At 42.0% G+C, this 20054-nt stretch overlaps 1 protein-coding gene across 1 annotated transcript in view; it reads right to left on the bottom strand.

Annotated features, from left to right (window-relative positions):
* The window catches only part of mrpl37 (mitochondrial ribosomal protein L37), a 53438-nt gene that overhangs the window by 11278 nt on the left and 22106 nt on the right, over window positions 1-20054 (bottom strand). The window contains exons 3-6 of the mRNA XM_089007984.1: window positions 12034-12149; window positions 8263-8451; window positions 2925-3079; window positions 1294-1425 (exon numbers count right to left, since the gene is read on the bottom strand). Coding sequence (XP_088864110.1) covers window positions 1294-1425; window positions 2925-3079; window positions 8263-8451; window positions 12034-12149 — 592 coding nt within the window. The remainder of the gene's footprint in view (window positions 1-1293; window positions 1426-2924; window positions 3080-8262; window positions 8452-12033; window positions 12150-20054) is intronic.

Raw genomic sequence — 20054 nt, 5'->3', positions numbered from 1 at the left:
GGCAGCTGGCATTTCGTGGAAATGATGAAAGTAAGGGCTCTGCTCATCGTGGCAACTATGTTGAACTATTACATGCTTTCGCTGAGAAAGATGACAGGCTAGCGAGTCATTTTGGGACATCCACTATATTTTCTAGCCTGTGAAACAGAATACAGAACGATTTAATTGAAGCAGTTGGTGGTGTCATTAGAAATGACATTAAAAAGGAGATCGGTGCAGCCCCATTTGTTGCTGGAGAAGTAGACGAGATTGTCATTCTCAGCACTGAAAACATACAGTCGGAACAGGACCGATCAAGGACGACTTTCTTCACTGGCAGTGATCTCCGTTGAGACAGAGAGACTTTTAAAACTGAAGAAAGATAAGGAAGGCTTCTACAAAGAAGTTATCGATGCCTTTCTTCAGAAGGAGCGGCGCATGGACTAAAGGTAACACGCTAAAAACGTTTTTTTTTAATTATTTTTTTCTATGCTACAGTTTGTATATATAAAGAATGCTGACATGAAATGCTGACAACAAAATAGGTTAACTGTTGCCAATCAAATGGTGAATAAACTACTCTGTAGAGTTCATATGTTTGTAAATCTGACTATTGATGACGTCAGTGCCTCACCAGCCATGAACCTCACCGCACGTCACTGCATCCATCCATCCATCCACCCATCACTAATAAGCACAGACAGCGTAGACACTTTTTTTAACACCCTATGCGATTGACTTTTCTTCTTTTCAATCCCCCTGCGCCACCCCTACCAATTTTGTTGCGGTAGATTGCAAATTTCCCCACTGTGGAACTGTTAAAGGCTTTCTGATTCTGATTATGATCCTGGAAGCGACCTTTCGGCCACTCACAATCGACGTAATGAGCACGTCTGCACGAGTCAAGCCTTGATAGAAATATACAGAAACAATATTCATTCATTCGTTCATTCATTCATTTGTTTTCCGAACCACTTTACTCTCATTAGTTAAGCACTATGATGGTTGCACCCTGAATCGGGTGCCAGCCAATCACAGGGCACATAGAAACAAACCAATCACGCACACACTTAGACCTCGGGGTGATTTGGAGTGTTCGATCAGCCTGCCATGCATGTTTTACGAATGGGGGCGAAAACCGGAGGACCCAGAGAAAACCCACGCAAACAACAGGAGAACATGCAAACTCCACACAGGGATGTTGGAGCTGGGATCGAAGTTAAGGCATCTGCAGTGTGAAGTAAACGTGCTAACCACTGGAGTACCAGGCTGCCCACGCACAGACAATAAATCACTACGAATCAGATTTAGAACCTGGTTTTTGATGCCATCATCTCCACTCAGATCTGTAGTGTTGAGTTGGAAAACAATGAACTGGAAAAGTCTGCCATTGGTCCCGACTGCCTGTATTGTGATCGGATGATCCAAGACGTGACAAGTCTTGGCCTATAAGCAGAACCAGATAAGACAGAGAGGATGAGGGGGGAGAAAGATGAAAATGCATTTAGTCAAATTCACAAAACGTCTGTGTAAGCTCTCAGTCGTACAGGAGTGGACCATCGATGAAAAGGTTTCTTCAGCTGTCATCTGTACTTCTTTGAAGGTGTCGGACGTTTCGCTTCTTATCCCAGAAACTTCGTCAGCAAACAAAGTCTTACTGGTAGTTTAGGCCCTATATATATATATATCCCTACTGTCCAGACATGGCGGTGCCGGACTCTGCTATGATAGGTCCCTGCTCTCAGGTTGGGGGGAGCAGAGGACTACCCTGGTGTAGTCCTCTGCTCCCCCCAACCTGAGAGCCTTTTCATCAAATTCATAAGTCAAGTTTCCACAAATATGTGGAGATTTTTTAGGCTAACGATTTTGCTAAATGGGCTGTTTCTACAGTGGTGGGCTTTCAGGACCTGCAACGCCTTCATGTGGCCTAAAAATCTGAATCGCAGACTGATTGATGTTCATGATATTGTGTCCATTCATTGTGAGTACATAATTCCAAATTATCTTTTAGCTTTCTATCAATGTTTTCCGCCCGTTGCGCTGCTACCAGATGTGTGCTTTCATATTTAAAGAACAACCGACGTCACTTTTTTGTTTTTTAACTGACACCAGAAAAACGTTTTATAGCATCTAAAATACCCAAAACATGCAGTATGATATTTTTAGCCAAATGCAAAACACCAATAAAAATGACTTAAAGTGTCCAAAATCTGCAAAAAATTGAGCTGCGAATTGGGCATTTTCAGAAAGTCCCGCCCCCAGTTCATGATGTCACGCCAAGATGTCTTGCATTGCTGGAGAATCAAAATAATGGCCCAAAATGACCACCTCCATTTCCACAGGCTGATAAATTCCTTATATGAAGCTTGGGCGCCCTCTTCTGGCGGCTTTTGGGTGCAACACGGGGTCCCCAGACGAAACAAGTACAGCAAAATACATTGACGTGATGGAAGGACCGCTACAATGAGTCTTTTTTCTGTCAGGGGCGTTCCTTTAGTGACGTCACGTACGGACTCGTCACCAACTCAAAAACAAGACCGCCTAACTATTCAGCGCGAGTCTTAAAACGTAAAATATAGCTATATGCGGTGGAATCTTTGTAAAATACGCTCAGTAGAAGTCATTTGAAGCCATTTTTCCAATTATGGACACAACTTGTCCGGAGACGTCGGTTGTTTCGCAAACTAAGATTGGCTAGTCACCAGTCATAGTATCTCCGGCCGCTCATGACAAGAGCATACCTGCCAACTTTTGAAACCAAAAAAGCCTAGTGATAATCAGGGGACAGGGGGGCTTTGCCCCCGTGAAGCCAAACCATTTTTAACATTACAGCTACTTAAAATTATGCTAAAATACCATACAAATTTGTCCTACATTACCCTTACTCTAGAGTACATACAAATGTGCATGCGCACACACAAACACATAAACGCAGATACACTTACCCCATAAAGTATATGTGCACGTGCCAAAGCATTTCCAAAAAGGAACATGATCATCTTGGCTCTGAACTGCTCTGGAGGAAGCTTGCAGCGAGTATCATCTCCTTCCAAGAAGTAAAGTGTGTGGGTATGAGGGTAATAATATTGTTCTCTGAAACCTGAATGAAAAACATTTCAATTGTGTTAACAATTAAAAAACAACCAAAAAGAAATTGGATTAATAATGTAGAGTGCAATATGATTCCCTTCATATTAAATGTGAAGTACAGTAATGAACTAGACACAAGGTGGGTGGGCATCGCCGCTCGGGATTGCCGCGACGAGAATGCCGCGTGAGGCCCACGGCAGGCGCCGCCGCCTCTTTGAGACAGTTCGTTCTGCTTCGGAGGTGGCGGGTCGGGCGCGTCAGTGCCGCAGACAGCCGCGGAGAGCGGGGTACAGCCGCAGAGAGGGCAACTGGTAGAAAACCTGCGACCCAGACCCACGCCCGCCCGCCCCCGTGGCATCCGAATCTGGTCGTTTGCAAATAATCTTTATTTAATAGTCTTTATTTAACAATTTAAATGGATTTCGACTTATGATCATTTTGACTTGCGATCAGCTGGTCGGAACGGAACCCGGTCGTAAGTCGGATGTGACCTGTATTAAATATGCCCAATGATATGAGACATTACTGGGCCAAACATGAGGATAATGTCAGGGTACAGTCATTCACTTATCTATTCACACTAGCTTTGTACAAATTGAATTGGAAATCAGTAATTATTATTGGTCTACTCTCCACTTAATGTTTGAAAATTAAGCTTCCAGGAAGCAGTTGCTCGATCAGACCCTGCTGAACTTCACATTGTCAAAGAATGCCAGCCCCTCAGCATTGAGAGTCAAGGGTTGAAGGAACCGATTCAGGTTCTTGAACCCTCATATGTTCTGCCAACCAGAAAGGTTTGTGTTAAAGTTCCATAAAGTAGGAAATGAATTGCCTAGAATTCTAATTTATTTGTGTTTGGTTTAATTTTCAGACTCCACGAACACTTTAAGCGTCGAGTCACAGACACTGCTTCCAGTTCGGCGTTTAAGTGTTTTCACCTTAGCAACGCTTCTCGATCCCAGATTCAAATCAGTTGGAAGCCATATCCAGACTGCGGTCCCAGTGCGTACGTGTAATTGGCCGCACAATCGAGGCAGCAGCCCGGACCACCATTGCAGCTCTCTGCAACTACTTCTGATTGTTTTTGTAAAGTGGTTTTAACCCTTTACAGACGATTGGGTCATATTTGGTACACTAAAGATAAGTGCTTATTGATCGAAAAAATTAAAGGTAGCAGTTCAAGTTTCGATTGGAACTGATGCAGCACGAGTTACATGTCCATTTAACACAGTTTATGTGCAGCTTTGCCTTTAAGAGCGTCAGTGACATCATCTCCTTCTTGCGCAACACAACGTGCGCTCCTGCATCTTCAAAACTCCTTCTACTTCTCGTCACGGATCAAATATCACGTAAGTATATGTTGTGACGATTTTATGAGCTATTCAGAAGAGGTTTACCTTGATACTGAAATGCATAAACTAACGCTAACTTGTTTATTTACCAAGAAATATTAAAAATAAGTAGTGTCCCGAATGTAGAACATTCGGCGTGCTAACGCTATTTTCATGATGATATTGTTGATCCTGACTGGGTACCCGATGCGAATAATTGTAAGTGAATGGTGCGTTTTACACTAATAGCTGTACATCATAGCTTTGCATTCTCAATATAATTATTGAAACGGAGGTCCATATGTATTTTTTTGTTATATCCTAAACAGAAATTAGAAAACTTAACTTAAAACATTTTCATCATAATGTCTGGTACAAATTTAACACTTCCTATTTCCAAAAGACCGTGAAACATGGTAGGAGCAGGTACAACACTTACAAGTTTCTGTGAAAAAAAAATACAGGAAAAGCTAAAAGTCTATATTTTATTTGGGGCAAATCAAAGACAGCAAAATTACTTCTGAAGGCCTTGAGGACATTAGATTGGCATGTCAACTAAAATCATCTGAGAGAAAGAATTTGTAATCAGAAAATGTAGAAATGATTGTTTTGAAGAACGTAATAGGTTGCATTTCCACTTGTGTTATGTAAGGTTTTGTTGCCACCTAGTGGACAAAATAGTCCCCACTACCGTATGTGCATTTCACATTCTCAAATACATCGATGAGAAGGTTTCTTCAGCCGTCATCTGTACAAAAGTGAAGGTTTCACCGCCGACCGATTTGCGCCATTTGCGCCTGAAGGCTCGCGGCCACTCATTTGACGACAATGAGGTTGGAATCTTGGCGAAAGAACATAGATGGTTTGAAAGGGGGGTAAAAGAGGCGATTCTTATAAAACAACAAAATCCTTCATTAAACCGGTCTGGTGGTGTGAGGTTCAATTTGGATCGTTCATACAATAGCCTGCTCAGGCAAAACAGGTTAGGCAACTTTCGCAATGATGATGAGGGTCGTTATGCTGATGAGGTGATACCGGGGGCAGTGGGGGTAATAGGCCAATCGTTAGTCAGGAATGTAGGAACAATCAGTGGGGCCACAGGGAGGGGTCCCCCGCCCCTCCCAACCTGAGAGTAGGGACCTATCATAGCTGTGTCCGGCGCCACCATGTCTGGACATTAGGGATATATAAATGGGGCCGATACGACCAGTCAGACTTTAGTTCGCTGACGAAGCCTCTTGGATAGGAGGCGAAACGTCCGAAACCTTCACTTTTGTACAGATGACGGCTGAAGAAACCTTCTCATCGATGGACCACTCCTGTACGACTGAGAGCTTACACAGACGTATTCTCAAATACAGTACTTTGACTTGAAGATAAAGCATCTGAAAGGACTGAAATTCTGTTTGTGATGTAAGGAAAGAGATGCCCATTTCACGGTAAGATCAGAGCATTGACATCAAATGGTTAGTTTGGTATAGTTTTTGCTTTTTTTGAATGTTGCTGTGCTCATATGTTTTTTCTAAAATACCCATGTACTGTATATCTTTCCAGATCCTGATGAGAATGAAATAGATGACCATGTTGATGAAGTTATTTTGGCATCGGACACAGTCGTGAATGTTGCATTGATAAACTTCTATCACTATTCAAATATTTTCAAAGGATTTTCGATGAAAAAAATGATGGATATTATTGTTGAACAGTTGAAATTCTATGCAATGCAAAATAACATCAATAAGCCCCTGTGTCTCGCCAAAGAAGAGCTTGAGAAGTGGCTGGGATTGATATATTGTTTCTCAATCTCAAAATGACCAAACACTCGGATGCTTTGGGCTTGAAAGCTATCTCCACTAACTGATTATGCTGCAGAATGTACTTCGAAATTATAAAAAGGAACTTGCATATAGCAGACAACACAAAACAAGGAACTCGGGGAAGCCCAAATTATGATCCCTTGCACAAAGTAAGGCCAATGATAAAAGTTTCAAGAATTACCCAAATCACAGCGTTTGTCAATTGATGAACAAATTGTACTCTATGAAGGTAGATTTACACTCAAGCAGTGTCTACCAAATACACCAATGAACTGGGGGTTCAAGTTGTTTGTGCTGGCAGGTTATGATGGCCACATGCATGCATTCCATATAGAGGAATGACAGATCCAGTCAGTGACTCCAAGGTTCCCGATCTGAAAGTGACCTCAAATGTTGTGCTCCATTTGGCTCAAAACATCCAACCAGGAAACAATAATCGATTGCATTCTGATAATTGGTTTACATCTATCCCCTTACTCCAACATTTGGCAACAAGAAAAATCTGGTGTTGTGGCATAGTGAGGCTCAATCGATTGTTCAGCTGAACCGCAGCTAAAAGACATTGAGGTTCTTTTCCCGCTGATGATACAGTATTCGGTTTGACAACATAGCTCATGTTCCATATGTTGCAAAGAACTGCAACAGGTGCAAGCATGGCACATGCTCGGTGAAAACTAATATTTACAGCAAAAAAATGCATCACAAGAACTGCTTTGCATTATTCCATGGTTATTAGCGAGTTTTCTTTATCTGTAAAGGAACTATGTATTTTTATGTAAACATTTTATGTCAATATTTTATGTAAATTATGTATGTATTTTATTATTTTAATAAAAAGATGTCATATGGGTAAAAGTCTAGTCTTTGAAGTTGCACTTGACATATGTTCCAAAACAGGCACCCTCTCAACATAGGCCTTTCATGACGATTGTGCCAAATTAGGCACAAATTTTCTTAGGCTCAAATTTTCTACATTATTGAAAAATAATAAAAAAGGAAGCTACTAGTATGTTATTATATCCATCAGTAACCATAAAAACTGAACAGATTTTTTTTTTCTAATTAGAACATAATTCAGGCAGTAAAGGGTTAATGCCAATTTTGTTTTTGTTTAGATGACTCGTGACAGCATGAAGATGATGTGGCGAGACTGGGAAGTGGTGCAACAGCAGATGCTAGGTCCAGCGATCCCTGGCAGAGATGAAATTGTGCACACAATACAGACCCACCATAATATGGGAAGAACCAACGCCTTTTTTCCACACCTCTCACACCGCGCAAAGAAGTTCCTTTGGAAGCCGCCATTATCTGTGCCATCCTGTTATTGAAACATATTGAGGGTGGTCCGGTAGTCAAGTGGTTAGCACGCCGGCTTCACAGTGCAAATGTCGCCGGTTCGCATCCCGCTCCGGCCTCCCTGTGTGGAGTTTGCATGTTCACCCAGGGCCTGTGTGGGTTTTCTCCAGGTCCTCCGGTTTCCTCCCACATTCCAAAAACATGCATGGCAGGCAGATTGAACACTCCAAATTGTCCCTCGGTGTGAGTGCGAGAGTGACTGTTGTATGTCTTTGCGTGCTCTGCAATTCAAGGTGTCCCCCGCCTAGTGCCCGAAGACGGCATAGGCTCCAGCACCGACCCCCCCAACCCTAATGAGGAATAAGCAGTACGGAAAATGGATGGATATGTTACAATATGAATGCATGGATGTGAATGACATTGTATATACTTGGTCATCAAATCAGTCTGTCAAATTGGTTGCTTGACTTTTATGCCTTTCAATGACTCTTTCAGAGTCTCTGTAACTCTAGAACAAATTGCTAATGAGGCACTTTGCTCAGGGGTTACTTTCTTCTGTGTGTACCATTCTGCCGTAGCTAGGAAATATACATTTATTGGTGGCACAAACACTTCGTATGTTAGTCCTTGGTCGAGAACAGCACATTGTAAAAAAAAATAAAAATATGAACAAATTATGTCCACGTGTAATGTGCATTTAAATGTATGCATGTTATTCCTAAGGTGCAAAAGACAGAACCATTGCTCACCTGTACAATTCACGTCCTCCTTGTACACATATACTTCCTGCAGGTCCACAGTAGGAGACACAGGATAAAACGTTTCAAGAGCACGATCTGCTGTTTCTGACACTTGGTCTTTCCCAGAAACCCATGGTAGAGGATCCATGCTGTTATAGATGAAGCCATTCTGACCTCGGACCTGGAACAAGTTTTCGCCTGGTACACAAAAATGCAACTACATTTTCATTAAACATTTCTCACCATTTGAAACAAAAATATGAAAATCAATATATATATATATAGCACTATATATATATATATATATAGCACTATATATATATATATATATATATATATATATATACACACACACACACACACACACACACACACACACACATTCAAACCTCGGTTTTCGAACGTCTCGGTTCTCATCCCATTCAGTTTTCAACCAAAAATGTCATATTTTTTATGGCCCGGTATACGACCGAAATTTGGTTCTCAAACAAACTGAGTGCATCTGAATGCGTCACTCGACTACCCTCCACTTCCTTATACGTCACGTCTTCCTCATTGTGACCGACGCATTAATATTGTTGCTGTTTTATCTTTGCGAAAATGCAGACATATTTGGTTAAGATCTCCTGAATAGTATGATTTTAAAGCAAGCAGAGGATGGTTCGAAAAGTTAGTGTGCCCTGTGTTTGCCCAAAGACAGTTGGGATAGGTGCCAACACGCCTCGTGGCAAAAAGAAAATTGGTGAAAATAAGTTTGTTTTTTATAGAATTTTACACATGACCTGCTCTATTAAGTTTTCATCCGGTTTATGCGATCAAATAGTTAAAAAGTTGTTTTCTAGACTTTGAACGGATTAAGATTTTTTACATTGATTTTAATGGAAAGTGCTGTTTCGGTTTTTGAACAAATCGGCTTTCGAACAGGAAACCGAGGCATCACTGTATATATATATATATATATATATATATATATATATATATATATATATATATAGTTTTGCTTCTTTGATTGTTGCTGTGCTGATGACCATTTTGTGTTTGGGAGCCTTTTACTGAGCGAGTTGCTTGTTCTGTAGCCACAAAGGGACATAAGTCTTCTTGTACTGGTCCCAAGCCCAGATAAATACAGAGGGTTGTGTCAGGAAGGGCATCCGACGTAAAAGCTGGGCCAAAACAAACATGCGTATCATACCTCTGAAGATGGAGGTTACTGATTCGCTGTGGCGACCCCTTGAAGGGAAAAGCCAAAAGGAAAAGAAGATATATATATATATATATATATATATATATATATATATATTAACATCCGATTTACGACCGGTGCGAGTTACGACCACCCGTACTTACGACCACAAACGCCAGACCCTTATTTTTTTGGGACCGCTACAGTGGCAGCTGTTGAGATCTGCAGCGTGCATTTAGTCGAATAATCGTTGGCCCTTCTTGTTTAGACTGAACAAGTAGGATGTTTTTTTTTGCCAGAGCACAGAAAGCAACCGCTACTCTCAGCATTGTACAACAACTATTTTTTTATCGCTGTCAAAGGACCACATGTATCGTTCTGGCTATGTTGCCAGATCCGCTTAACATTCAGCATGCGTCATTTATCTTAACAGAGAATATTACAGCATTGCACAAAATGAGGATAAAAATAACTGCTTTTTTCACAAACGTGTACGGCAATTTTGGCCAGCCAGGCGCGTGATTGTGTTGCACTACCAGTCACACTACCAGGCACCGGCGGGGGGGAGCATCCACGGACGCCGAGGCGCGTGGAGGTCAGCGCTGGGGAAGAGGGTCCTCCGACGCCGGCCAGGGCAAAAGCCGAGGCGGGTCGGCGCTCGGGATTGGCGCGACGCGAACGCCGCGTCTGGCCGCATCCGCCTAAATCCAAGCGTGCATGTTGGGCGACCTCTTCTGGCTTCTCCGTTAGCAGGGAGGGCCATTTTTCAACAGCGCATAATATATGGGAATCCGTGCATATTTGGATCAGCAGAACGACACAGTAATAAAAATCGACAATCCGAAATATAAAATGATAAAAATGACACTAAAGGTTATAATATTTATAATTTAACTGTAAGCAGTTTAGTATATCATAGTATTCAATAGAAAACGTTCTTTCAAAACAACATTGACATCGTATAAACCTCACGTCTGCCATTTTGAATGCTTTTCGATTTACGACCGTTTGACCGTTTTGGCGGAACGGAACCCGGTCGTAAGTCAGATGTTACACACACACACACACACACACACACACACATATATATACATATGCATATATATATATGTAAGCTCTCTCTCTCTCTCTCTCTCTCTATATATATATATATATATATATATATATATATATATATATATATATATATATATATATATATATATATATATATATATATATATATATGTGTGTCTGTGTAAGCTCTATATATATATATATATATACAGTGGTACCTCGGTTCTCGAACGCCTCACTGTTCGAACAAATCGGTGTTCAAACGCCAATACGCCAATACGACACGTGAGTGCGTACGGGAGGGTGGGGTGCTGAGCGGCGCACGGGTGTATCGCTCTGTTCGTGACCAACTGTTGTCGCTAGCGGACGTGCTGCGTTTTGCTCTAGCGTTTAATATAGGTGTACGAAGAGTTTTAGCCCCTAATCATGCCTCCAAAGAAAGTAAGTGCTGCTTAAAGTGACAAAAGAAAAGTAGTGCATACAACTATTGCATTTAAGAAAGAAATAATCGCAAAATATGAAGGTGTGCGGGTGTCTGATCTGGCGAGGGAATACAGCATGGCGAAATCTACGATCAGTACGATATTAAAGAATAAGGAGGCTGTGAAATCTAGTGATGTGACTGTAGGCGTGAGAGCAAGTGTCATTGGATAGATCTTTTAAGAGAAAAGAACATCCTGTAGCCGAGTCATCCGTAGCTGTCACGTTCCGAGCGAGAGTGACGGCAGCTGACTCGTCGGAACGTAGTGGAATGTTTGGAATCCCAAAGCAGACACGTACTAACCAAGCAGGATGTTTATTTACAAATAAAAGAAAAAACACAGCGAGTAAGAAGGCAGGGGGTGATCCGACCTGCTTACTACGCCAAAAAGCAAATGGCACACGAGGGTGCAAAATTACGCAATCCCGGAAGATGACATAAATTTACGGGACGCGGGGAAAATATCTCGGACCGGATACACTGATACACTCGCGCATCGAAGGAAGAGTCCAGGTGAGGCGAGGTGAGTCAATCATCCGGCATTGGCGAGGCGATCGCGAACCGCCGGGAGAGGCAGCCCCCCCCCTCCCCGCTGTCAACTCGCAAGTGACAGGAGCAAAGAGGTGGTTTCGGTGTTCGAAAAAAATTGCTTTTCGAACAGGGTCCTGGAACGAATTATGGTCGAGAACCGAGGTACCACTGTGTGTGTATGTATGTATATACAGTAAAGTCTCGTTATATCGATATTCAAGGGAGTCCGAAAAATATCGATATAACCGGGACTATCGATATATCCGACCCTGTTTGCATGTAATTTTCTCCGTGCGTGCATAGAAATAGCATTGATATAACCGGGACTATCGATATATCCGATATCGATATAACGAGACTTTACTGTATATATATATATATATATATATATATATATGTATATATATAATTTTTTTAAAAGCTGAAAGTCTGCTTTTTTTCGCTTAACATTACTGGATGCAGCTAGATCCACATTAGCATTCCAGATACCTGATACAGAAAGCATTTGGTAATCATTTCAATAGTACACCTCTTTTCCATGTAGCTGCCAATGAGTATTTCTCAGCAAACATTCTCCTTCCAATTAATGGATGGCTGGACTGAAGAGTGGCACAAAGATGGAGCAGGTTGAAGAGGAGTGTCTTGCTAAGAAAGAAATATAAAATGAACATGTTCAGAGAATTTAAAGTGAAGCTCTGACATTTATTGGTAATGGTATGGGGAAGAGTTATCTGTTGTTGACTATCCGCCGACATTGGGTCTTTATCCGATATTTAGGCAAAACATTATGGATTGGATTGGCCTTTATTAGCCTCACAGTGGAAACATTTACATTTCACAGCAGCAAAGTTATGAAAGGAATGAAAGTCGAAAAACAAAAAACAACAGCTGCTGGAAAGGCAGCCACTCTCGCGGTGCCATCTTGAAGTCAAAAGAACAAAAAAACTAAAAAACAAAAACATGACATCATCAGGGACATCATGGTGCACTGTGCACGTCGACTACAAGCTAAATGTTGAAAGCAAACACGCAGCTGTAGCATCCATTGACGAAAATAAATTGTCTCACATCTCAGCTGACACTTTTTTCTTCTTATCGCGGGCTCCTTAAGCCATGCATCCATCCAGCCACAGACTGTCCAACAGCACCGACCTTTCTGCTAAACAAAGCGGGGCTGTGAAGATGCTGCCCATTACAGGCGCAAAAAAAGCACAATGGCCCCAGAGCCATCCAGCAATGATAGTCAAATGGCACTGACATTCCTCCCATTCATATTCATGCTGCCGAAAAGGCGCAACCGCTCAGCACAGTCTCCTGCTTGATGAATGTTGTGACCAAAAATGCTGAAAAACAATCCGTATCCGTTCCACACGATGCACAACAACACAAAGTGACAAAAGGAAACACAAAAACAAGACAAAAACAACAAAAAAAAGCAAGGCTCATCAGAGCACTTGCTGACGGCTGCCTAATCGGGCGCCATCTTGGACTCCTTTTTTTAAGAAAATTAAGAGTGCATATGAATTGTTAGGTTTTATTTTTGTGGAAAGTTGTTTTTTTGTTTGTTTGATTGTTTGTATACCAATAAAAGTATCCCTACATTATAGGGGTGTTCACATGGCCATTTTTACTCTACTCTAGTGTAGCACTGGGCTGCCCCTGTAACAGCATTCACACATGCAAAGTTACACAGTGTAGCCCCTGAAAACAGCTATGAGGTGTGCTGTCAGTGTGAGGGAGGACTTCATGGTCGAGGTGGATTTCACCAGGGATAGCTTCTTATTCGCTATGGTGATGGACTGGCTGACAGACGATGTTAGACAGAAATCTCCTTGGTTGATATTTGCAGATGACACTGATCTGTAGCAAGTGCAGGGAACAGGTGGAGGATTAATAACTCGAGAGGTGGAGGTTTGCCCTGGAAAGGAGACGAATGAAGGGCATTCGCAGCAAGACAGAATACATGTGGGTGAATGAGAGGGACCCAAATAGTAGAGTGAGGTTTCAGAGAGAAGAGCGAAAGAAGGCGGAGGATTTTAAGTACTTGGGGTCAACTGTCCAGAGCAATGGTGAGTGTGGAAAAGAGGTGAAGAAGCGTGTAGAGGAAGGCGGGAACGGTTGGAAAAAAATGTCAGGTGTGATGTACGATGGAAGAGTTTCAGCTAAAATGAAAGGTGTATAAAACGGTGCTGAGACCAGCCATGATGTTTGGACTGTAGACAATGCCATTGAAGAAGACAGGAAGAAATGCTGGAGGTAGGAGAGTTGAAGATGTTGAGGTTTTCTTTGGGAGTTGTATGGGATCAGGAATGAGTATTTCAGGGGGACAATTCATATTTCAGGTTTTGGAGAAAAAGTCAGAGGCCAGATGGTTTGGACATATCCAGAGGAGAGAGAGTGAATACATTGGGAGAAGGATGCTTGGACTACCAGGCAGGAGACCGAGAAGAAGACCAAAGAGGATGTTTATGGATGTTAAATGGTTGCAAAGTCAAAGTCAGCTTTATTGTCAAATATGCTAATATGCATGAGATACAGCACAGATGAAATTAATGTGCTCTCGGACCCAGCGTGCAAGGCACTTATAACGTGGCTAAAAGAGACATACAATTGACAACAGACAATACATGTGATTTCTGAATGTAAAGTGAGGTAGTGTCGTATGTAAAGTGAGGTAGTGACATATGTAAAGTGAGGTAGTGACGTATGTAAGGAGAGGTAGTGTCGTATGTAAAGTGACATAATGTAGTAGTGCAAAAACAAACAAGAAAAAAAAAGATTGAAGTGAGGTCTTGCAGAAAAAAATGAAAAAGAACAAAAAATAAAGTTCAGGATGATAGTACAGCGTGTACTTAGCATTTGGTGAGTGTGGCAGTGGGAAGGGGCAGGAGGGGCAGGGCTGGGAGGGAGTTGAGTCTCCTGACTGCCTGGTGGCAGAAACTGTCCTAGAGCATGCTGGTTTTGGCTCGGAGACTCCGCAGCCTCCTACCCGATGGCAGCAGGCGGTGGGATCTCTTGGCCAGTGATGCCGTGTTGTGGCTCCAGGACAGGTCTTCGGATATGTGCACTCCCAGGAACTTGGTGCTGCTCACTCTCTCCACTGCAGCACCGTCGATGGTTAGTGGAGCATGCTGGGGGTGCACTCTCCTGAAGTCCACAACAATCTCCTTCGTCTTCTCCGCATTCAGACGGAGATTGTTGTCCTTGCACCACGTGGCCAGACGTGCTGACCTTGTCCCTGTAAGCTGTCTCCTCATCGTTGTTGATGAGGCCCACCACAGTTATGTCATCCGCAAACTTTAAGTCATGAAATGAAGATGAAAGGAAAGAAAACCGACATACAGGAGCTGCTGGATAGGCGCCATCTTGAAGTCAAAAGAACCCAAAAAACTAAACGATAATATGATAACACAAAGACAGTCATTCATTCTTAAGCACTTTCTGTAACTTCTTTGTTACATGAAACAGTTCTAGATGAAAGAGGAGAAGATCAAAGAGTTCCTTTCACCATATGACAGATTAACTCAAATTACAAAACAACAAACATAGTCAGAAAAATGAACTAAACACAATGTACTGTAATCACACCAATTCAGTGCAGGACAATATTGTATTTTTTCTCTCGTGGAGAAAATTTGACTACTTTGAATGCATTTTTTTATCCATTACAGTAAAGACTCGTTATATCGCTAGTACTGCTTATTGCGATACTATTTTAATTTCCCGGCAAATTTCTAGTCTTATTATGTATAATTAGTTCCGGTTAGTACGATACTCAGTTATTACAATAATCAGGTTACTACGATGCCCTTTTCATCTCCCGCCAGCCAATTTGATCTGCTTATATCGATACAAAAGCAGCTAAAAGCTGAATTCATGCCATTCATGCTGCTTCATGTCATCACAAAGAGGGTACAGCAAGTCCTGAAGAATGAATGTCTCTGTGTCTTTGTTTTGTCATATTGTCTCTATGCTGTCATATTATTTATTTAGTTTTTTTGTTCTTTTGACTTCAAGACGGCGCCCCGAGAGTGGCTGCCTTTCCAGCAGCTCATGTATTTTGTTTTTCTACTTTCATTCCTTTCATCACTTTGCTGCTGTGAAATGTAAATTTCTCCACTGTGAGACTAATAAAGGCAAATCCAATCCAATCCAATCCAATTAATATTTGCTTAAGGATTTCAATACCATCATTAGCAAAATCTGTAAACGGCGTATTGTTTGATTTTCAGCTAATGAAACATAGTGTTCTTCTATACAGTTGTTCAACACCAATTTGAACCATGGGGAAATGTAAGAATTGTGATATTGAAACGAAGTACAAGGAAATAGTGGCTGTGCAGGAGAATCCAACAAGAAGCAAATCCTTCACTGCGAAAGAGTTCGACGTGCCGCAGAATACTTTATCAACGTAAGTCTGTGTAAGCTCTCAGTCGTACAGGAGTGGTCCATCGATGAAAAGGTTTCTTCAGCCGTCATCTGTACTTCTATGAAGGTGTCGGACGTATCGCTTCTTATCCAAAACAGAAGTCTTTAGGAAGGCTACGCACACTGACCAATACTTACTTTTCGATTCTAACCACCCTTTACAACACAAAATAGGAGTTATCAGAACCCTCCAGCATAAGGCTAAACTAATACCAACAAGCGTTGAAGGTAGAGAAAAGGAGTCAAAACATATCAGGAGAGCACTCACAAACTGTGGGTACCCTCAGTGGTCATTCAACAAATGTCAGAAAGAAAGAATAGGGAATGAAACTAAAAATTCTGAAGATACAAAAAGGAGAGGAATAGCAATACCTTACATTGCAGGAGCTTCTGAAAAAAACTACAAAGAGTCCTTTGGCAACACAAAATTCCTACTTATTTCAAACCGATAAACACTAAGTTAAAACACTTAAAATTAGTGCAGGGGTGGCCAACCAGTCAGAGACGAAGAGCCACATTTTTTACTATGTTACTGCAAAGAGCCACATCAAGATGGCGGTGCGTGAACACGCAGCGGCTCCCCTCTCTCTCCCGTCAAATTGTCGTTTTTGTGTTTATTATGTTTGTTAAAGTCATTATAAGTGCCTTGCACGCTGGGTCCGATTGCACAGTAATTTCATCTGTGCTGTATGCCATGCATATGAGCATATTCGACAATAACACTGACTTTGATAAACATGGGCACACATGAACACTCCATCGCCCCATCCCTCACACACACACAGACCTCTGCTCAGACAGATTGATTATAAGTATCACCTTTTAAATACAAAATCAGCAAATATATTGGAAATTGACTCTGAGAGTACAAAAACCACAGGCAACAAAGAACACTGTCTTTCCACACACAAACTCAGTAAAACCAAGTCCACAAACAAAAATGCCATAATTGACAATATTTTGCATGTTGCTTAGTGGGACTTCTGGCATTCTTTGTCTTGAACAATCCTCATTCAATCTGGCTTGCATTCTGTTGTTGCCACTCGAAGCAATTCTTTTACATGAGTGTCAGTAATAACCGATCGATGCCTTGATTTCACATGTTTCAGGGTAGAAAACACAGACTCGCAGACATATGTTGACCCAAACATTGACAGTATCTTAAGCGCAGCCGGTTTGACATTGGGGTATTTTTCCATTGGCACGCGTTTCCAGAACTCAATGGTCCCTTCCCTTAAAGCAGGTTTCAATTGATCTTCCTCACAAAGATCGATCATCTCTAACTCAGCCGCAGCTTCATCTGTGACTAGCGGGGCTTTCAAACAGTCTGTCTCCGCATTAAACGGGTCGACAAGGAACGTAATCTGCGGCTTTTTCAGTTGTAGATCACGGAATGGGGTCACAAAGTTTTCGTGCAAGTTTTCAACCAGTGTTGCATATCTGGCTCTTTTCTTATCCAGGGTATCGGTGGTGACTTGCCCGCTGGCTTTTAGCAGAGTGGGAAAATGTGTTAAATCTTCCTTTTGAATATGCGCCCTGAACAGCTTCAGTTTGTTGACAAACGCAAACACACTTTGCACCAAGTCAGGCAGAATTTTTGACTTACCCTGCAGAGTAAGGTTCAGTTTGTCCAAGTGACACAGCAACAGTGTAGCCCCTGAAAACAGCTATGAGGTGTGCTGTCAGTGTGAGGGAGGACTTCATGGTCGAGGTGGATTTCACCAGGGATAGCTTCTTATTCGCTATGGTGATGGACTGGCTGACAGACGATGTTAGACAGAAATCTCCTTGGTTGATATTTGCAGATGACACTGATCTGTAGCAAGTGCAGGGAACAGGTGGAGGATTAATAACTCGAGAGGTGGAGGTTTGCCCTGGAAAGGAGACGAATGAAGGGCATTCGCAGCAAGACAGAATACATGTGGGTGAATGAGAGGGACCCAAATAGTAGAGTGAGGTTTCAGAGAGAAGAGCGAAAGAAGGCGGAGGATTTTAAGTACTTGGGGTCAACTGTCCAGAGCAATGGTGAGTGTGGAAAAGAGGTGAAGAAGCGTGTAGAGGAAGGCGGGAACGGTTGGAAAAAAATGTCAGGTGTGATGTACGATGGAAGAGTTTCAGCTAAAATGAAAGGTGTATAAAACGGTGCTGAGACCAGCCATGATGTTTGGACTGTAGACAATGCCATTGAAGAAGACAGGAAGAAATGCTGGAGGTAGGAGAGTTGAAGATGTTGAGGTTTTCTTTGGGAGTTGTATGGGATCAGGAATGAGTATTTCAGGGGGACAATTCATATTTCAGGTTTTGGAGAAAAAGTCAGAGGCCAGACTGAGATGGTTTGGACATATCCAGAGGAGAGAGAGTGAATACATTGGGAGAAGGATGCTGAGTCTTGGACTACCAGGCAGGAGACCGAGAAGAAGACCAAAGAGGATGTTTATGGATGTTAAATGGTTGCAAAGTCAAAGTCAGCTTTATTGTCAAATATGCTAATATGCATGAGATACAGCACAGATGAAATTAATGTGCTCTCGGACCCAGCGTGCAAGGCACTTATAACGTGGCTAAAAGAGACATACAATTGACAACAGACAATACATGTGATTTCTGAATGTAAAGTGAGGTAGTGTCGTATGTAAAGTGAGGTAGTGACATATGTAAAGTGAGGTAGTGACGTATGTAAGGAGAGGTAGTGTCGTATGTAAAGTGACATAATGTAGTAGTGCAAAAACAAACAAGAAAAAAAAAAGATTGAAGTGAGGTCTTGCAGAAAAAAATGAAAAAGAACAAAAAATAAAGTTCAGGATGATAGTACAGCGTGTACTTAGCATTTGGTGAGTGTGGCAGTGGGAAGGGGCAGGAGGGGCAGGGCTGGGAGGGAGTTGAGTCTCCTGACTGCCTGGTGGCAGAAACTGTCCTAGAGCATGCTGGTTTTGGCTCGGAGACTCCGCAGCCTCCTACCCGATGGCAGCAGGCGGTGGGATCTCTTGGCCAGTGATGCCGTGTTGTGGCTCCAGGACAGGTCTTCGGCTATGTGCACTCCCAGGAACTTGGTGCTGCTCACTCTCTCCACTGCAGCACCGTCGATGGTTAGTGGAGCATGCTGGGGGTGCACTCTCCTGAAGTCCACAACAATCTCCTTCGTCTTCTCCGCATTCAGACGGAGATTGTTGTCCTTGCACCACGTGGCCAGACGTGCTGACCTTGTCCCTGTAAGCTGTCTCCTCATCGTTGTTGATGAGGCCCACCACAGTTATGTCATCCGCAAACTTTAAGTCATGAAATGAAGATGAAAGGAAAGAAAAACGACATACAGGAGCTGCTGGATAGGCGCCATCTTGAAGTCAAAAGAACCCAAAAAACTAAACGATAATATGATAACACAAAGACAGTCATTCATTCTTAAGCACTTTCTGTAACTTCTTTGTTACATGAAGCAGTTCTAGATGAAAGAGGAGAGGATCAAAGAGTTCCTTTCACCATATGACAGATTAACTCAAATTACAAAACAACAAGCATAGTCAGAAAAATGAACTAAACACAATGTACTGTAATCACACCAATTCAGTGCAGGACAATATTGTATTTTTTCTCTCGTGGAGAAAATTTGACTACTTTGAATGCATTTTTTTATCCATTACAGTAAAGACTCGTTATATCGCTAGTACTGCTTATTGCGATACTATTTTAATTTCCCGGCAAATTTCTAGTCTTATTATGTATAATTAGTTCCGGTTAGTACGATACTCAGTTATTACAATAATCAGGTTACTACGATGCCCTTTTCATCTCCCGCCAGCCAATTTGATCTGCTTATATCGATACAAAAGCAGCTAAAAGCTGAATTAATGCCATTCATGCTGCTTCATGTCATCACAAAGAGGGTACAGCAAGTCCTGAAGAATGAATGTCTCTGTGTCTTTGTTTTGTCATATTGTCTCTATGCTGTCATATTATTTATTTAGTTTTTTTGTTCTTTTGACTTCAAGACGGCGCCCCGAGAGTGGCTGCCTTTCCAGCAGCTCATGTATTTTGTTTTTCTACTTTCATTCCTTTCATCACTTTGCTGCTGTGAAATGTAAATTTCTCCACTGTGAGACTAATAAAGGCAAATCCAATCCAATC

The sequence above is a fragment of the Hippocampus bargibanti genome, linkage group LG11 (assembly GCF_051943395.1).
Source record: "Hippocampus bargibanti isolate YZ-2025 linkage group LG11, ASM5194339v1, whole genome shotgun sequence".
In the NCBI taxonomy this organism is placed as follows: Eukaryota; Metazoa; Chordata; class Actinopteri; order Syngnathiformes; family Syngnathidae; genus Hippocampus; species Hippocampus bargibanti.
Note: the sequence above shows the minus strand (reverse complement) of the source record. Positions and strands in the feature narration are given on the sequence as shown.